Source organism: Myotis daubentonii, chromosome 7, assembly GCF_963259705.1.
Source record: "Myotis daubentonii chromosome 7, mMyoDau2.1, whole genome shotgun sequence".
Lineage (NCBI taxonomy): Eukaryota > Metazoa > Chordata > Mammalia > Chiroptera > Vespertilionidae > Myotis > Myotis daubentonii.
Window position 1 is genome coordinate 72,897,178 of NC_081846.1, and position 14,985 is coordinate 72,912,162.

The 14,985-nt window shown below is 42.4% G+C and overlaps 1 protein-coding gene across 1 annotated transcript in view; it reads left to right on the forward strand.

The window, feature by feature from the left end:
* Positions 1–14,985, forward strand: part of LRP1B (LDL receptor related protein 1B) — a 924,684-nt gene that overhangs the window by 764,261 nt on the left and 145,438 nt on the right. The window contains exon 63 of the mRNA XM_059704885.1: positions 7,244–7,360. Within this exon, the coding sequence (XP_059560868.1) occupies positions 7,244–7,360 (117 nt within the window). The remainder of the gene's footprint in view (positions 1–7,243; positions 7,361–14,985) is intronic.

The window sequence follows — 14,985 nt, forward strand, 5'->3', positions numbered from 1 at the left end:
AAAGGAGCGGTTGGGAGCTTCAGTCACCCGCCAGCCTGAAAACAGCCCTCACCCCTCACCCAGACTGACCAGGCACCCCAGTGGGGACCCCCACCCTGAAGGGTGTGTGACCAGCTGCAAACAGCAATCATCCCCTCACCCAGGCTGGCCAGGCACCCAAGGGAGACCCCAACCCTGATCCGGGACACCATTCAGGGCAAACCAGCTGGCCTCCACCTGTGCACCAGGCCTCTATCCTATATAGTAAAAGGGTAATATGCCTCCCAGCACCAGGATCAGCGGAGCCGCAAGGCCTCCCGGCACCGGTATCAGCAAGACAGGGGGCAGCGCCCAAACCCCCTGATCACCCTGCGGCTCTGTGTGTGACAGGAGGCGGGGCCACAACCTCCCTATCTGCCCTGCTCTGTTCATGACAGCGGAAGGCACCTCAACCCCCTGATCAGCCCTGCTCTGTGCCTGCTAAAGGGGAGCTCCCCAACCCCCTGATCACCCTGCGGCTCTGTGTGTGACAGCGTGTGGCACCCTCCCCCCCCCCCCCCCCACTGGCCCTGCTCTGTGTGTGACGGGGTAGAGCCATAACCGCCCATTGGCCCTGCCCTGAGTGTGACAGTGGCGGCGCCCCAAACCCCTGATCGGCCCTGCTCTGTGGGTGATAGAGGGAAGCTCCCCAACCGCCCCCCACAGGCCCTGCTCTGTGTGTGATGGGGTAGAGCCATAACCTCCCCATCAGCCTTGCCCTGAGTGTGACAGGGTGTGGCGCCCCAACCCCCTGATGGGCCCTGCTCTGTGTGTGACAGGGGGCGGTGCCCCAACTCCCCTATCGGCCCTACTCTGTGAGTAACAGGGGGGAGCTCCCCAACCCCCCTGATGGGCCCTGCTCTGTGCATGACTTGGGGGAGCTCCCCAACTCCCTGATCGACCCTTCTCTGTGTGTGACAGGGTGTGGTGCTGCAACCTCCCCATCCACCCTGCCTTGAGTGTGATGGGGCAACGCCCCAACCCTCCAATAGGCCCTACCCTGAGCGTGACTAGGGGTGGCATCGCAACCTCCCGATCCACCCTGCTCTGTGCATGACTGGAGGTGGTGCCCCAATTCCCCAATCAGCCCTGCTTTGAGCCCAACCAGGGGCTGCACCTAGGGATTGGGCCTGCCCTCTGCCACCCGGGAGCAGGCCTAAGCCAGCAGGTCGTTATCTCCCAAGGGGTCCCAGACTGGGAGAGGGCACAGGCCTTCTGAAGGACCCCCCCTCTCCCCCCCAGAGTGCACAAATTTTTATGCACCGGGCCTCTAGTACTTATAATAATCTCTGATTTTTGTGTGTGTAAAGCAATAAAATATGATAGGTTAAGATTTATGTTTTTCATATTGATAGCCACTTGTTTCAACTATATAGCTATATGGGCTGAAAGGGACTTTTCCTTTCTGCATTAAATTGGCGAGATCTTTCTGAAAATCATTTGATCACATATGTATGCCTGTATTTCTGGTTTCATTTTGTTCAACACTGCACTCTTGTGATTACTGTAGCCTTATTATAACTCTTGAAATCAGGTACTGTAAATTCTCCAACTTTGTTCTTTTTCAATATTGGTTGATTATTCCAGATACTTTTCATTTCAAGATAATTTCAGAATAATTTGTTCCTTTCAAAATAACTTGCTGGAATTTTGATAAGTTTTGCATTAGTTCTATATTTTAATTGAGAGAAAATTTTAACAATTCTGAGTTTTCTAGTCTATGTGAGTGACCTAGCACTGCATTTTCTTAGGCATTATTCAATTTCTCTCAGCAATGTTGTATAGTTTCCAGTATGAACGTCTTATGCAAATTTTAAAAGTTTTATTCATAGGTATTAATCATTTTATTGATACCATTGTAAAAGGTTTTAAAGTTTTATTTTTGGTATTGCCAATCTATTAAAATATAATTAAGCATATCTGCTGACCTTGAGTCATATGGCTTCCCCAAATTCACTTTTACTTCCAGGACTTTGTCAATTCCTTTTAACACCTTTCAGTATAAAGAGAAACTGAATTCTCTTTTACCTCATTTCCCAGTCCACTTCCCCAGTTCTTGATCCAAAAGCATCGCTGTCAACAGATTCTTGTGTCTCTTTTCAGAAATATCCCATCCCACATATACAAGAACCAAAAGTATTGCAGCGTATTCTACATAGAGTTTTACACTTTGCCGGTCCTTTACCCCACCATTCTGGGAGCATACACTTTTATTAATATCTACAATTAATGTGAAGGCATAATGAACAGCAATAACAGTTTTCAAATATATTCATATGCCATGTAATGATGTTTTAAACAAGGATGGACCACATATGGTTATTCCCATAATACTATAATGGAGCTGAAAAATTCCTATCAACTAATGTCACAATGCAACACACTTCTCAGGTGTTTGTAGTGCTGCAGATATCAACTAATATACTGCTCTGCCTGTTGTAGGAAAGTATAGCACATACAATTATGAACAGCATATAGTACTTGATAGTAGACAACTATATTACTGGTTTATGTATTTATTATATTTTTAATCATTATTTTAGAGTGTACTCTTTCTACTTATATAAAAAATGTTTGTTGTAAAACAGTGTGCCATGTTACAGTGGCGGCAGCCTCATACATCTCCTGTTTATTATATCTGTTAATTGCATTACTTCCTCTTGTGCTTGACTTTATCTTCTGTAGTTTTGTACAGTGATATGTTGTATAGTCTGTAGTGTAAGAGCTGTAGGCTCTACCATGTAAGCTATGTGTGCAGTAGGCTTTACCATCTCGGTTTGTGAAAGCAAACTCTATGATTGCACAGTGACAAAATTGGCTAATAATCCTCAGAATGTATTTCTATTAAATAGCACACGACTGTGCTATATTTGCATTCTCTGTATTTCCAACACCCAAAGTAATACACTTTTCAATGCTATTTAACAATATGAATTAATAGAAAACTCTGTATATTATGAACAGTTTATATTAATTACACGAGAGTATTATAATGTGGGATTACATATATTCTGTTCTGGGCCATTGATTTTCAATCTTGGCTGTTCATTGGAATTACCAGGCTAACTTTAATACAAATACTGATGTTGGGGCTCCACCTCAGAGACTCTGATTATATTGATGTGACATATGGAATGACAAGGAATTTTTTAAATCCCCCAGGTGATTTTAATGCAGAGCCAACTTGAGAACCACTGTTTTAGACCCTGCTCATACATTTTCTTATTAAAATATCATAATATATATATATATATATATATATATATATATATATATATATATATATAGATTTTAAATGCAGATATAGTTTGTATTTGTAATTTTAATTAATAATGTTATGGATCCAAATAACTTGGAAACATAAAATCTGAATGACCTTACAAAAGGCAATTAACCTTTCCATGTTACTGTTTCTGAATGCCCCAAATGAACACCTTAGAAATGAACTGTAACTTGTTCTTAAAAAATAAGTACAGAGCTCTTTCAAACACAAAAAATGATACAAACGTTTAAACAAAGAAAAAAATACAAATAGGATTTAGGGTAAAAAACTAAAAAAAAAAAATGGATTGTATTGACACTCAATACCACTTGTTAACCTTTGCAGTCATGGAGATTTGCTTGGAGCCAATGTTTTAATACTAGGTCACACGATCTCTTTATCTGGTCCAGTCTGATTTTTCTTACATTATATATTCTAAAAATTTAAAACAGTATTTAAAAATAATGAAACCAGCCCTGGCCAGTGTGACTCTGTTGGTTGAGCATCATCCCATGCACCAAAAAAATCGTTGTTTTGACTCTCAGTCAGGGCACATGCCTGGGTTGTAGGCTCAAACCCCAATAGGGGGAATGTAGTGGCAGCTGATCAATGTTTCTATCTCAGTTTGATGTTTCTCTCTCTCCCACTCCCTTCTTTCCTGTTTAGAATCAATAAAAACATTTTTTAAAAGTAATAATGCAAGGAACACATGACAAGGAATACATAAACCGATGTTATAAATAAAGTAATAGATTCAGAAGAGTTTGTTTTATTTACTAAAATGAAGTAACCATTTAAGTAGTTTAGTACCAAACCCTATATTTTTAATAGTCATTGTTCAAATTCCAACCATTCTGACACATTTCTTGATTGTCTGAGATTTGTAGAATGCTACATTAGAAATTCTATAGATATTAAGCAAATTTTAAAATTTAAAGCTATCTATGACACAGGCAAAAAGGATATATTATAAAACATAGCATACAACACAGTGACACACATTACATTCTGAGTCATCATTAGCAGGTAGACAGGCATGAAGGCAGAAAGGAAAGAAGAAAGGGAAGAGAATGTGGGGGTATCTATCATTTATCTATCATCTACCTATCATCTATCTATCTATCTAAACTATCTATCATCTATCTATTTAGTTGAAAAATGTATTTGATATCTATCATGCGAATTTCTACAGAAATGTAGAATATTCTGGAGTGGGGTCTGTATATAAATTCCCCTTTTGTCATATAATAGCTTTATAAGATTGGAGAAGTAACTTAAACTCTAAAACTTATGTTTCTTGTGTATTTAAATGCATGTAATAATACCTCTTACAGATGTTAGAAAGATTTAGTGTGATCATATTTATGAAAATGTTTAGCTAAGAGGTAGACTGAGTTCTCAAAAGATGTTCATTATTTAGTTTTTATAATTATATATAAACTAGAGGCCCAGTGCACAAAAATTTGTGCACTAGGAAGAGGGGGGCGTCCTTCAGCCCAGCCTGTGCCCTCTCACAGTCTGGGACCCCTCGGGGGATGACCACCTGCTGGCTTAGGCCTGCTCCCTGGGGGATTGGGCCTAAGCTGGCAATCAGACATCCCTCTGGCAGCCTGGCAGCCATCGGGGGATGTCCACTTGCCAGTGGGGAGCAGACCTAAGCTGCAGTCGGACATCCTTAGTGCTGCTGAGGAGGCAGGAGAGGCTCCTGCCACTACCGCTGTACTGGCAGCCATCAGCCTGGCTTGTGGCTGAGCAGAGTTCCCCCTGTGGGAGCTCACTGACAACCAGGGGGCAGCTCCTGCATTGAGCGTCTGCCCCCTGGTGGTCAGTGTGTGTCATAGTGACCAGTCATTCCCAGTCTTTCTGCTGTTTGGGTCAATTTGCATATTATCCTTTTACTATATAGGATAGAAGCCTGGTGGACAGGTGGGGCTGGCTCGTTTGCCCTTAAGCATGTTCCGGATCAGGGTGGGGGTCCCACTTGGGTGCCTGGCCACTCGGGGTGAGGGGCTGATGGCTGTTTGCAGCTGGTCACACCCCCTTCAGGGTGGGGGTCCCCACTGGGGTGCCTGGCCAGCCTGGATGAGGGGCTTATGGCTGTTTTCAGGCTGCCTGCACCCCCTTTAGGGTGGGGGTCCCCACTGGGGTGCCTGGCCAGCCTGGATGAGGGGCTGATGGTTGTTTTCAGGCTGGCCACACCCCCTTTAGGGTGGGGGTCCCCACTGGGGTGCCTGGCCAATCTGGATGAGGGGCTGATGGTTGTTTTCAGGCTGGCCACACCCCCTTTAGGGTGGGGGTCCCCACTGGGGTGCCTGGCCAGTCTGGATGAGGGGCTGAGGGTTTTCAGGATGGCCAAGCCCGCTGGCAACTGAAGCTCCCAGCCTCTCCTTTTTTCTTTTTCTTTTTTATTGTGGGATTTATTTACCTTCTATAATTGAAACTTTGTTGCTGCTCCAGCTCTAAGGCCACGGCCTGATGAAAGCAGGTTTCTGGGGTTTGTTTAGCTTCTATAATTACAACTTTGTTGCTTAGAGTGGAGCTCAGAGCCCGGCCGCGGCGTGTGGGGAACCTTGGCTTCCTCCATCGCTGGAGCAAGCAAGCCTCCTGCTCGCTTCAGCTGTGTGGCTGCCGGCCGCCATCTTTATTGGTGGTTAATTTGCATATCTCGCTGATTAGCCAATGGGAAGCATAGCAGAGGTACGGTTAATTTCAATCTTTGTCTATTATTAGATAGGATCACTTTTGCTTTTAAAATCCTATTTGAATCTCAATTATATAATACACATTTTGAAGTAAAGTATAGCAACTATCACCAAAGAGCTGATCTTCTCCTTTAGTTAATTTATTTCACCAGTCTAAATTGTTAAACATTTCACTGTTTTTTTTTAATATGTCTGAGAATAAGGAGTGTATCTAAGTATATGAAAGGGAAAGAAATGTGTTTAATTTGTATACTAGTGTGTATAATTTTATTATTTTTATGTTATTAAATTTATATCATCTTGATTTAGAACCTTGCTAAGAACAATGTTATCACTAAAGAGCTTGTTAGAAATCCAGATTTACTCAATCATTATCTCTATTTTAGCACAATTCCCAAGTGATTTATAAATATGCATGTTAAAATTTAAGTACTGTTTTAGACTATGTACAATTAGATATTATTCAAAGAAATTTTTAAAATATATGACCTAAACATTAAAAAATTTCTATTACATGCATTCTGAAACTGGCTCATATGGACATAGATTTGTTCTAAAAAAGCACTAAATCAGGAATAAAGGCATACTTTTTTATATTGGCTGTGCCATTTAATGGTAGTGAAAATTCATCAAGTTCATAAACTTCTAAGAGTCTCTGTTTTGTCATTTGTAAAGTGAAGAGCGAGTTAATACCTCTCCTGATACTCATTGAGATTGTTTAGCTGTTCCAGTGAAATGGCACTTTATTAATTGTCAAGGTTTGCACGTTGTGCACTATTATGATTTATGAAATTGGAGCAGCTGACTATAGGGAGATTATGAATAAGAGCTCCTTGGGGAGAAAGACAAGATGACACCCTCAGAGTCTGATTGATAACCATTTCCTTTTGCTGCTTTATAGCATAAATAGAAGGTGGCATAGGGAGGGAGTGTGCTAAAGAGAAGGGAAGTTTTGGATAATTTTGATGTTCATTTGTTTTCATTAATTGGGGCTTTGTGTTGAGTTTGTATAGGTGATCTGAACAATGGCTTTGTAATTAGCTTGTGATGAAAATATGACCTGTAACAACATAAAACAAGACAGAAAGATGAATATTATTCATTATCTGCCTTCAGTTCTCCTAGGGAATCCTTCTGAGTTAGAATTTAATCAGATTCTGAGGAAATGTTATATGCCCTGGAATTGGCCTGGCAGTGAGGACACTGTCAGGGAGGTTTTCATGGAAGTCAACAATGCAAACTCTCGTTCTTTCTATTACAGATAAGAAAACTTGTGGACCCCATGAATTCCAGTGCAAAAACAACAACTGTATTCCAGATCACTGGCGGTGTGATGGCCAAAATGACTGCAGTGATAATTCAGACGAAGAAAACTGTAGTAAGTAACACTTTCTTGAGAATGTTGAGAGCTGGCAGCCTATTCAGAATGCCAGACAGCAATTTTAAGCTCAGTGAAGGTATGAATATGAACCTATCTGTCCTGCAGCTCACATTTTTATACATATATTCACATTTGGACAAGAATATTCAGACTAAATTGACCTGAATTTCAAATGGTAGAATTTTTGAAATGCTCACCGTGGGAGTTATTTTCTTAGAGTTATCAGAATTGGTATGAAAGTATCATGAGGCTTAATGCACCCCATTAGTATGCAGTGAGGAAGTGCTGGATGCACGCTCATACAAAGAGCTGAGTGATATGGAGACAGCACAAAACATACCATTCTTCAACGGACGGTATTCATTTCATTTCAGTCGCAAATTCTTTCCCATTACAAATCCACCCATGAGCTTCTTTCAGGGAAATTCATTTATTCTCTCCGGAGTGGTGAACACCATATTTATCCAGGAAGCTTTTCTCTGAAAACAGAATAACACTATTATCATTATCTGCCTCCTGCATTTCTATGTAGTAAATTCAAAACATAATAATTATCCAACAAATTTATTTTCTAAAAACTATGGGGATATGTAAAATGGTGACAGTATTTCTATATTCTAGCATTAATTTCTGAATATAATTCTTACTGGTACTTTCATATACTGCGGTTTAAACCAAAAAAAAAAAAGCTATATAATCATGTTTAACATAAGATAATTGAATTCTATTTATTAAATATTTATATTCTACTACTTCCAACAAGGATTTGATGATAACAATAATGTCTACTTTTATAAATGGGACTAGGAGCATTCCTTTCCCAAGACACAGGAAACAGAATAGGAATTCTTATATTAACGCCTATTTTTTTTTATTATATAAAAGCATACAGTTAGTAGAGTTATAGCCATAATAAACCAGTTAGCTATTCAGTTTGAAAAATATCAACTAATCTTTTGAATAACTTTCAAAACTGAACCTGACCAGTGTTTGAGTGTCAGGTACATTAAGTATGAAAACTCTGGATCTTTATTATTATGAAATACTCTGAATACAGAAATCTTTATTGCTCCCTCTTCACATAGATATCTCCCAACTCTTCATATTCTTTAGGAAGGTAGAAAGCATTGCAGAGAGTCATTTGAGTGTTCTAGATTCCTTAAATTGGTCATTTAAAAAAAATAATCTTTAAATGGCATGTTCTCAGGTTCTGCCCAGTGAAATAAATATCTAATGGAGTAAGGTAGGTAGAAAAAGGAGAGTAAATACAGAAGGAATTTTGTATATACTTTCTATTTAATTTAGAGCTTAAATATAACAGGTAACTACTTAATTTGAGATATATTTAGTGTTAATTATGTGTACTATACCTGAGAGAAAATGCCCTATAACTGAAGTTGTTGAGAGCAAGAGAGGGAAGTTGGGAAGGCAGTATTGGAGGTTAAATCTTAGAAAACCTCTGTTCCAATGTGTGAGATGTTAGGTTGCTGCTGTAATGAGAAAAAAGAGGAGAAGAACTGAGGGTTGAGATGCCTGCTTTTGAGTGTCGGGGCTTCCTAAGGGGCTGAGTACCATTTTGCTGACATTTGCAGCCTTTGACAAAAGAAAACAAGGAGAAGGGACACTGCCTCTCACTTGTCACAGTAAAAACTTCATGGTAAATCACTGTAGCCACTGAGGCCTTAAGGAAAAGCAAGAGAGGTGGTTGTGGTGCCAAGCATTGCAATGTAAAATACCCACTTATGTGTGACTCTCTTCGGACCCCTTTCATTTTGAGCTAGTGACCTAAAACAAGTAATAGTGATGAATGTTCAGAAGAGAGATGATAGGGAACTAGAATAAAGCATATTAGAGTAGTGACATGGAAGAAAAGAAAGCATATACAGGACAAGTATAAGAGTTGGGAACATGTTAAATATGTAAAAATATATAATAGGAGGATCAAGGGATCTAGATAAAAAGTGGTGTTTGAAGATACCATCTTGACTAGGCCAGAAGAAATGAGGTTTAAAGATTGAAAATGCCAGCAGTTCTACATAGAAAAGTTGAGTCTATGAAGAATGACTAAATAATACAATATATCTATAGGAGCACCAAGAGATTAGTCATATAGAAGTCAGACTTAGAAAAAAATACTGTCGCTGTATTAAAATGCTATTATGATGTTGTATGTGTAATTATAATAAAGCTAGTAGCCCATTGTGCAATATTGCGCAGTAGGCTGCCCACTGCTTCCGCGGGAGCTGGCAGGAACCGCAGTGCACCCCCAGAGCTGCGCTGCTTCCACGGGAGGCAGGAGGGAGCCGCGCTGGCTCCGTGGGAGGTGGGAGGGAGTCACGCCACTTCTGCTGGAGCATGGAGGGACTCCTGCTGATTCCGTGGGAGGCGGAAGTGACCCGCGCTGCTTCTGCTGGAGGCAGGCCCGCCTTCTCCTCTCTGGGCCTGTGCTCAGCTTCAGAGGCTGCAGGCTAGCCCCTGTCCCTGTCTGTGTCTGTTTCGGCCGGAGCCGCCTCCAAGCCCTTGTGATCAGGATCACAGGCTGCAGGCAAGCTGGCTCCTGGGTCCCGGGGTGCCGCCTTACCTGCGGCCCGGGCTTTCCGATCACAACCACCAGCTGGGGGTGGGCAAAAGCTTCCCGTTTCTCCGATCCAGGGCCGGGGGCCAGGGCAAAGGCAGCCAGGCCGCCTTTGCTCTGCCACCCGGCTTTTGCCTGCCGCCTGGGTTTCAGATCACTGTTCTTCCGTCCTTCCCCTTTCGCCTTCAATCATTGTGCCTACCTATGCAAATTAACCGCCATCTTTGTTGGCGGTTAACCACTATCTTTGTTGGCAGTTAATTTGCATATCACCCTGATTAGCCAATGGGAAGCATAGTGAAGGTATGGTCAATTACCGTGTTTGTCTTTTATTAGATAGGACTAGAGGCCCGATGCATGAATTTCATCCACGGGGAGGGGGGGGAGAAGGTGGTGTCCCTCAGCCCAGCCTGCACCCTCTCCAATCTGGGACATCCCTCTCACAATCCAGGACTGCTGGCTCCCAACCACTCACCTGCCTGCTTGCCTGATTGCCCCTAACTGCTGCTGCCTGCCATCCTGATCACCCCCTAACCACTCCCCTGCCATCCTGATCTATGCCTAACTGCTCCCCTGCTGGCCCGATTGTCCCTAAATGCCCTCCCCTGCTGGCCCGGTCACCCCTAACTTCCCTCCCCTGAAGGCCTGGTCACCCCTAACTTTCCTCCGCTGCAGGCCTGTTCACCCCCAACAGCCCTCCCCTGTCAGCCCAGTCACCCCTAACTGCCCTCCCTTGCCAGCCTGGTCCCCCTCAACTGCCCTCCCTGCAGGCCTGATTACCTCCAACTGCCCTCCCCTGCAGGCCTGATTGCCCCAACTGCCCTCCCCTGCCGGTCATCTTGTGGTGGCCATCTTGTGACAAAGTGGGGGAGGCCATCTTTGATGATGTGAGGGTGTTGCATGAGGGCGTGAGGGCTCGAGGGCGCGAGGGCCACCTAGGGTTTTATTAGTATAGATATAGATGACAACAATGTACCTAAAAGGGTAGTGGTATGTTATTACCATTTGTAAGCTAATATTAAGTAGTGAAACATACTCAACAGAGATAGTTAATCAGCCTTATAGTTTAAAAACAACAGCATTGTGTTTTTTGTTTTTTTTACATAACAGCATTCTATCAGCCAATACTTCCTGTATTTCATTGCCTCATTTATTTATCACATTTATCTTAAATTACTATTTAAGTAGCTGGAGATGGCCTACAGTGGTGCTATGTTCCAGAGCCTACCACAGTGCCTATCGCATATTTATAATATTAGTACGGTATTCTTATTTTTTATTTTTATGCAGAATATTTTATTTATGTATTTGATATCTGTAGGGATATTTCTGTCCTTATCTTTATATTTTCTTTATATTTGTCTCTGTGTTCTTTTTTTTTTTTTTTGTCTCTGTGTTCTTATTGAACCACAATAATTCCTAAGGGATAAGGCCTGTATCTAACTCAGTTTGTACACTGTTAGCAGAACATAATCAAATGGACGTCTTACACATCCTATATAATAAAAGCCTAATATGCAAATTATCCCTGGGGCGGTCATTCAACTGGGAGTTTGACCGCTTTCTATGATGTGTGCTGACCACCAGGGGGTGGCACGGAACATTGCAGGCATCAGCCGATCGCCCCGCAGACGGTGACCAGGCACTGAGGGAGCCGGGCAGGGGGCCCGGCCCTGATGGGCCTTGATCAATTGCCCCGCAGGCAGGATGGTGGAGCAGATGAGGTGGCGGCACCAGGCCAAGGTGGGGGTGCCAGGCGGGGCTGTAGGGTTGTAAGGCTGGGGGCAAGAGCTGGGGCTGCAAGGCTGGGGGCGTGAGCTGGGGCCCAATCTCGGCAGGCCACCCAGAGGGACCCCACCAGTGCACAAATTTGTGCACCGGGCCTCTAGTTTCAATAATAATAAGACAGGAGAGAGAACAATCAAATATCATTCAGCATGAGACCTAAGAAAAATGTATGTGTAAATACAAACAAAAATTCCTATTTTAGAATTATGCTAAATAACCCTTTTGTTTTAATGACTGCATTGTTGATTGTTTTAGCCCCCAAATTATCACTACTCATTCCAAATCAATCCAAATAAGATGAAAAGGCTTTTTCTTTTTTTAACATGAAAAAGAACATCAGTAGTATGGTCTATTTCATTTGTCTTCACTTCTCGTTTTTCCTCACTGATCATTATCTTTTTCAGTCCAAGAGCCAAAAATATTTGTTATCTTGCCTTTGCATTTTTATTTTTTGTTACAATTTCCCCCCTTTTCTTTAAATAAGAAAACCAATATAATCTCATGTCTAAATTTAAAGACATAGATTTTACAAATTAGTAATGTATTTTTAAAGTTGCTTTTGGACTTCTTTGTTTATGAGTTGACTTAATGAGTTTAATTTTTAAAACTGTTGAAAACACTCTAGGCATAGATATGAGAATAGTTGAATAGCAGTGGAACGATTAACTGCCAACTATATTTTGTAATTAACATGCTTTCTACTTTCTTATATTTGCATGAGATAGTCTGTTGTTATTTCATCATCATCTGCTGACCATTTCCCTTGTTAAGTTTTCAGCGGGGACACTTTGCTTCAGCAATTATTTCTGCTCTTAAAAACAAGAACATTTTATTGCCATTGAAATTATTTCACAATCTATATCAAATATTTAAAATATTTGAAAAATCTCAACACCTATACTATTTTTATCAACAGCAAATAGAATATATATGGCATGTATCCCTTCTAAGTGATTGATGTACAAACGAAGTCCTCATATCTTTGCATTATTAGGAACTAGCAATTCAATAGACGTAAAAATGCCAAGTAATTTGATCAACTAGATTAAGATGTATCTATAGAGAAAAGCTGTCTGCCTTATTTGAATTTCTAGTACTTTCACACTGAATTTATATCAGAAGATTATTTGTATTGCATGTCAGTTATACTAATTATATTCTAAGAATTCTCCTCTGATGCTTGCACCCACATTCCTATAACTTACTAACTTACCACCAAGGGTTTATGATAATACTAGAGGCCCGGTGCACAAAATCTGTACATGGGTACGGTCCCTAGGCTTGGCCAGCAATCGGGGCTGATCGGGGCCTTCCATCTGCTGGCTGGGGCCTTTTTTCCCTAGCTTCCAGCTGCCGGCCGGGGCCTTCCTTCATTCCACGCCGCCCCCTGGTGGTCAGTGCACATCATAGTGAGCTATCAAACTCCCGGTCGGTTGAACTCCCAAGGTGACACTTTGCATATTAGGCTTTTATATAGATAGGTTTGTTGCCTAGGATAGGAAACCTCTATGACAGCTAACGAAGTACAATATTTCTATAATAATAATTATGATGATGATGTTGAAAATTGTAAGTGCCTGCTTTATGACAGCCAGAGTTGTAAACATTGTATAAATTGTAACTCATTTTAGTGGATAGTACTAGTATTACTGAATACTGTGCACTTGGCTTCCTTTCCCTAATCCCCCGACCCTGGTGACACTAATGGGATGTAGGCCATGTCTATAAAGAAATAATTTACTTTGATGATGGTGGATGAAGGTTCTGAACCATGAACTACCCTCATCAAGGAATGGTAATGGTAACCCAACAAAAAAAGGTACCTTTATTTACCTATTATCTTTTACCATCTTAATGTGCAATGATAAAGAGTTTTGTTTTCACTTTACTTAGATGAAGAAGTTGAAAGACAGGCTAGGGGGCCATCTTTGTCTTATCCTCTCCCTTTACCCCCAACCCCCACCCCCAACCTCTCATATAATAATTAACATTGGACAAATGGGTTTTTCAGATTTAAGTCTTTTTTTTTTCTCTTTTTGCTTGTAAGATGGTTGCTTTTTCTCTTCCCTTCAGAATGTTGCCATTTTATTCAACGCATACTCCAAGCCTCCTTCTCTCAGCTCAAATCTTGTACTGGAACAGAGTTAAAGCTGTCTAAGGCCATGCCACATGACCAGTAAGAGGCGGTGGCTTAAGAAAGGGGTTCCCCTAAATCAGTGGCCAAGAGCACGAAGGCCAGTCCCACGGCCTTTCCCCTCCACTGGGAGCACCCACCAGCCCAGGCCTTGGAAAGCTACATTTCCAAAACTACACACTCCCATTCCACCACAACAAAGCTTTCTCAGAGCACACAACACAGCATCCTCTTCCCCAGTCCCTAGGAAAACAGCACTACCAGGCCAGCGGCCTCCCGCAATCCTGGGCCAGGATGCCTCAGGCTTCCTGGTCCCCTATGGGCACCCGAGCACTTTGGTCCAGAAGCGGGGGAGCCAGGCGAAGGAGGGCTGAACCCAAGGCAAAAGCCCAGGAGAGTCCAGACTGCTGGTAAGCTGAACCTTTCCCACTCACCACCCAAATCCTATAACACTACAGCCAGGCTGGCCACTGAAAGGGTTGCAAGTTTTAATGCTCCCTGCAAGAGTTGGTGTTCTCTGAATCTGGGCAGTTGTACGAAAGGCAACCCCCAGCCCTCTGGCAACGCTGTCCCTCCTGAACTAGACATACACACCTGGGATTTCTGTTTTCTGCGTGGAGAGAGGGAGAAATGGAGGATGAGAGGTGGGGACGGTGAGGAAGTAGGATGTGGCGATTCCTGGAGGGAACAGGTAAGGGCTGGTTACAGTCATCTCTCTGCCCTGGACAGAGCCCGGTTCAGGGGCAGCTGGCCTACCCATAGCTTTGTTCTCAGAATCCTGGTCACTGGCACGCAAACACCCGCGCCCCCCCCCCCCCCAAAATCATTGCAACTGGCCAAGAGGCCCCTAACACCCCCATAACAGCCCCAACCCCTTGGCAGAAGGAAGAAACTTGTATACAAGGCACTCCAGCACCAGCTGATCATTAAATAAAAGAATGAATAGTATTTTGTTTTCTTTCAAGTCTTTGGGAAAATGAAATTCAGGTTTTCAACCAATCTACTAACATTATTAGTCACTTGTGGTGAAGCGGGGTGTGTGTGGGGGCTGGCGGGGGGGTTCGGTGCTCAAAATGGGGAGCGTGAGGAAGGTGCAGAGGGACACTGTGGGGAGGGAGTAGTCTA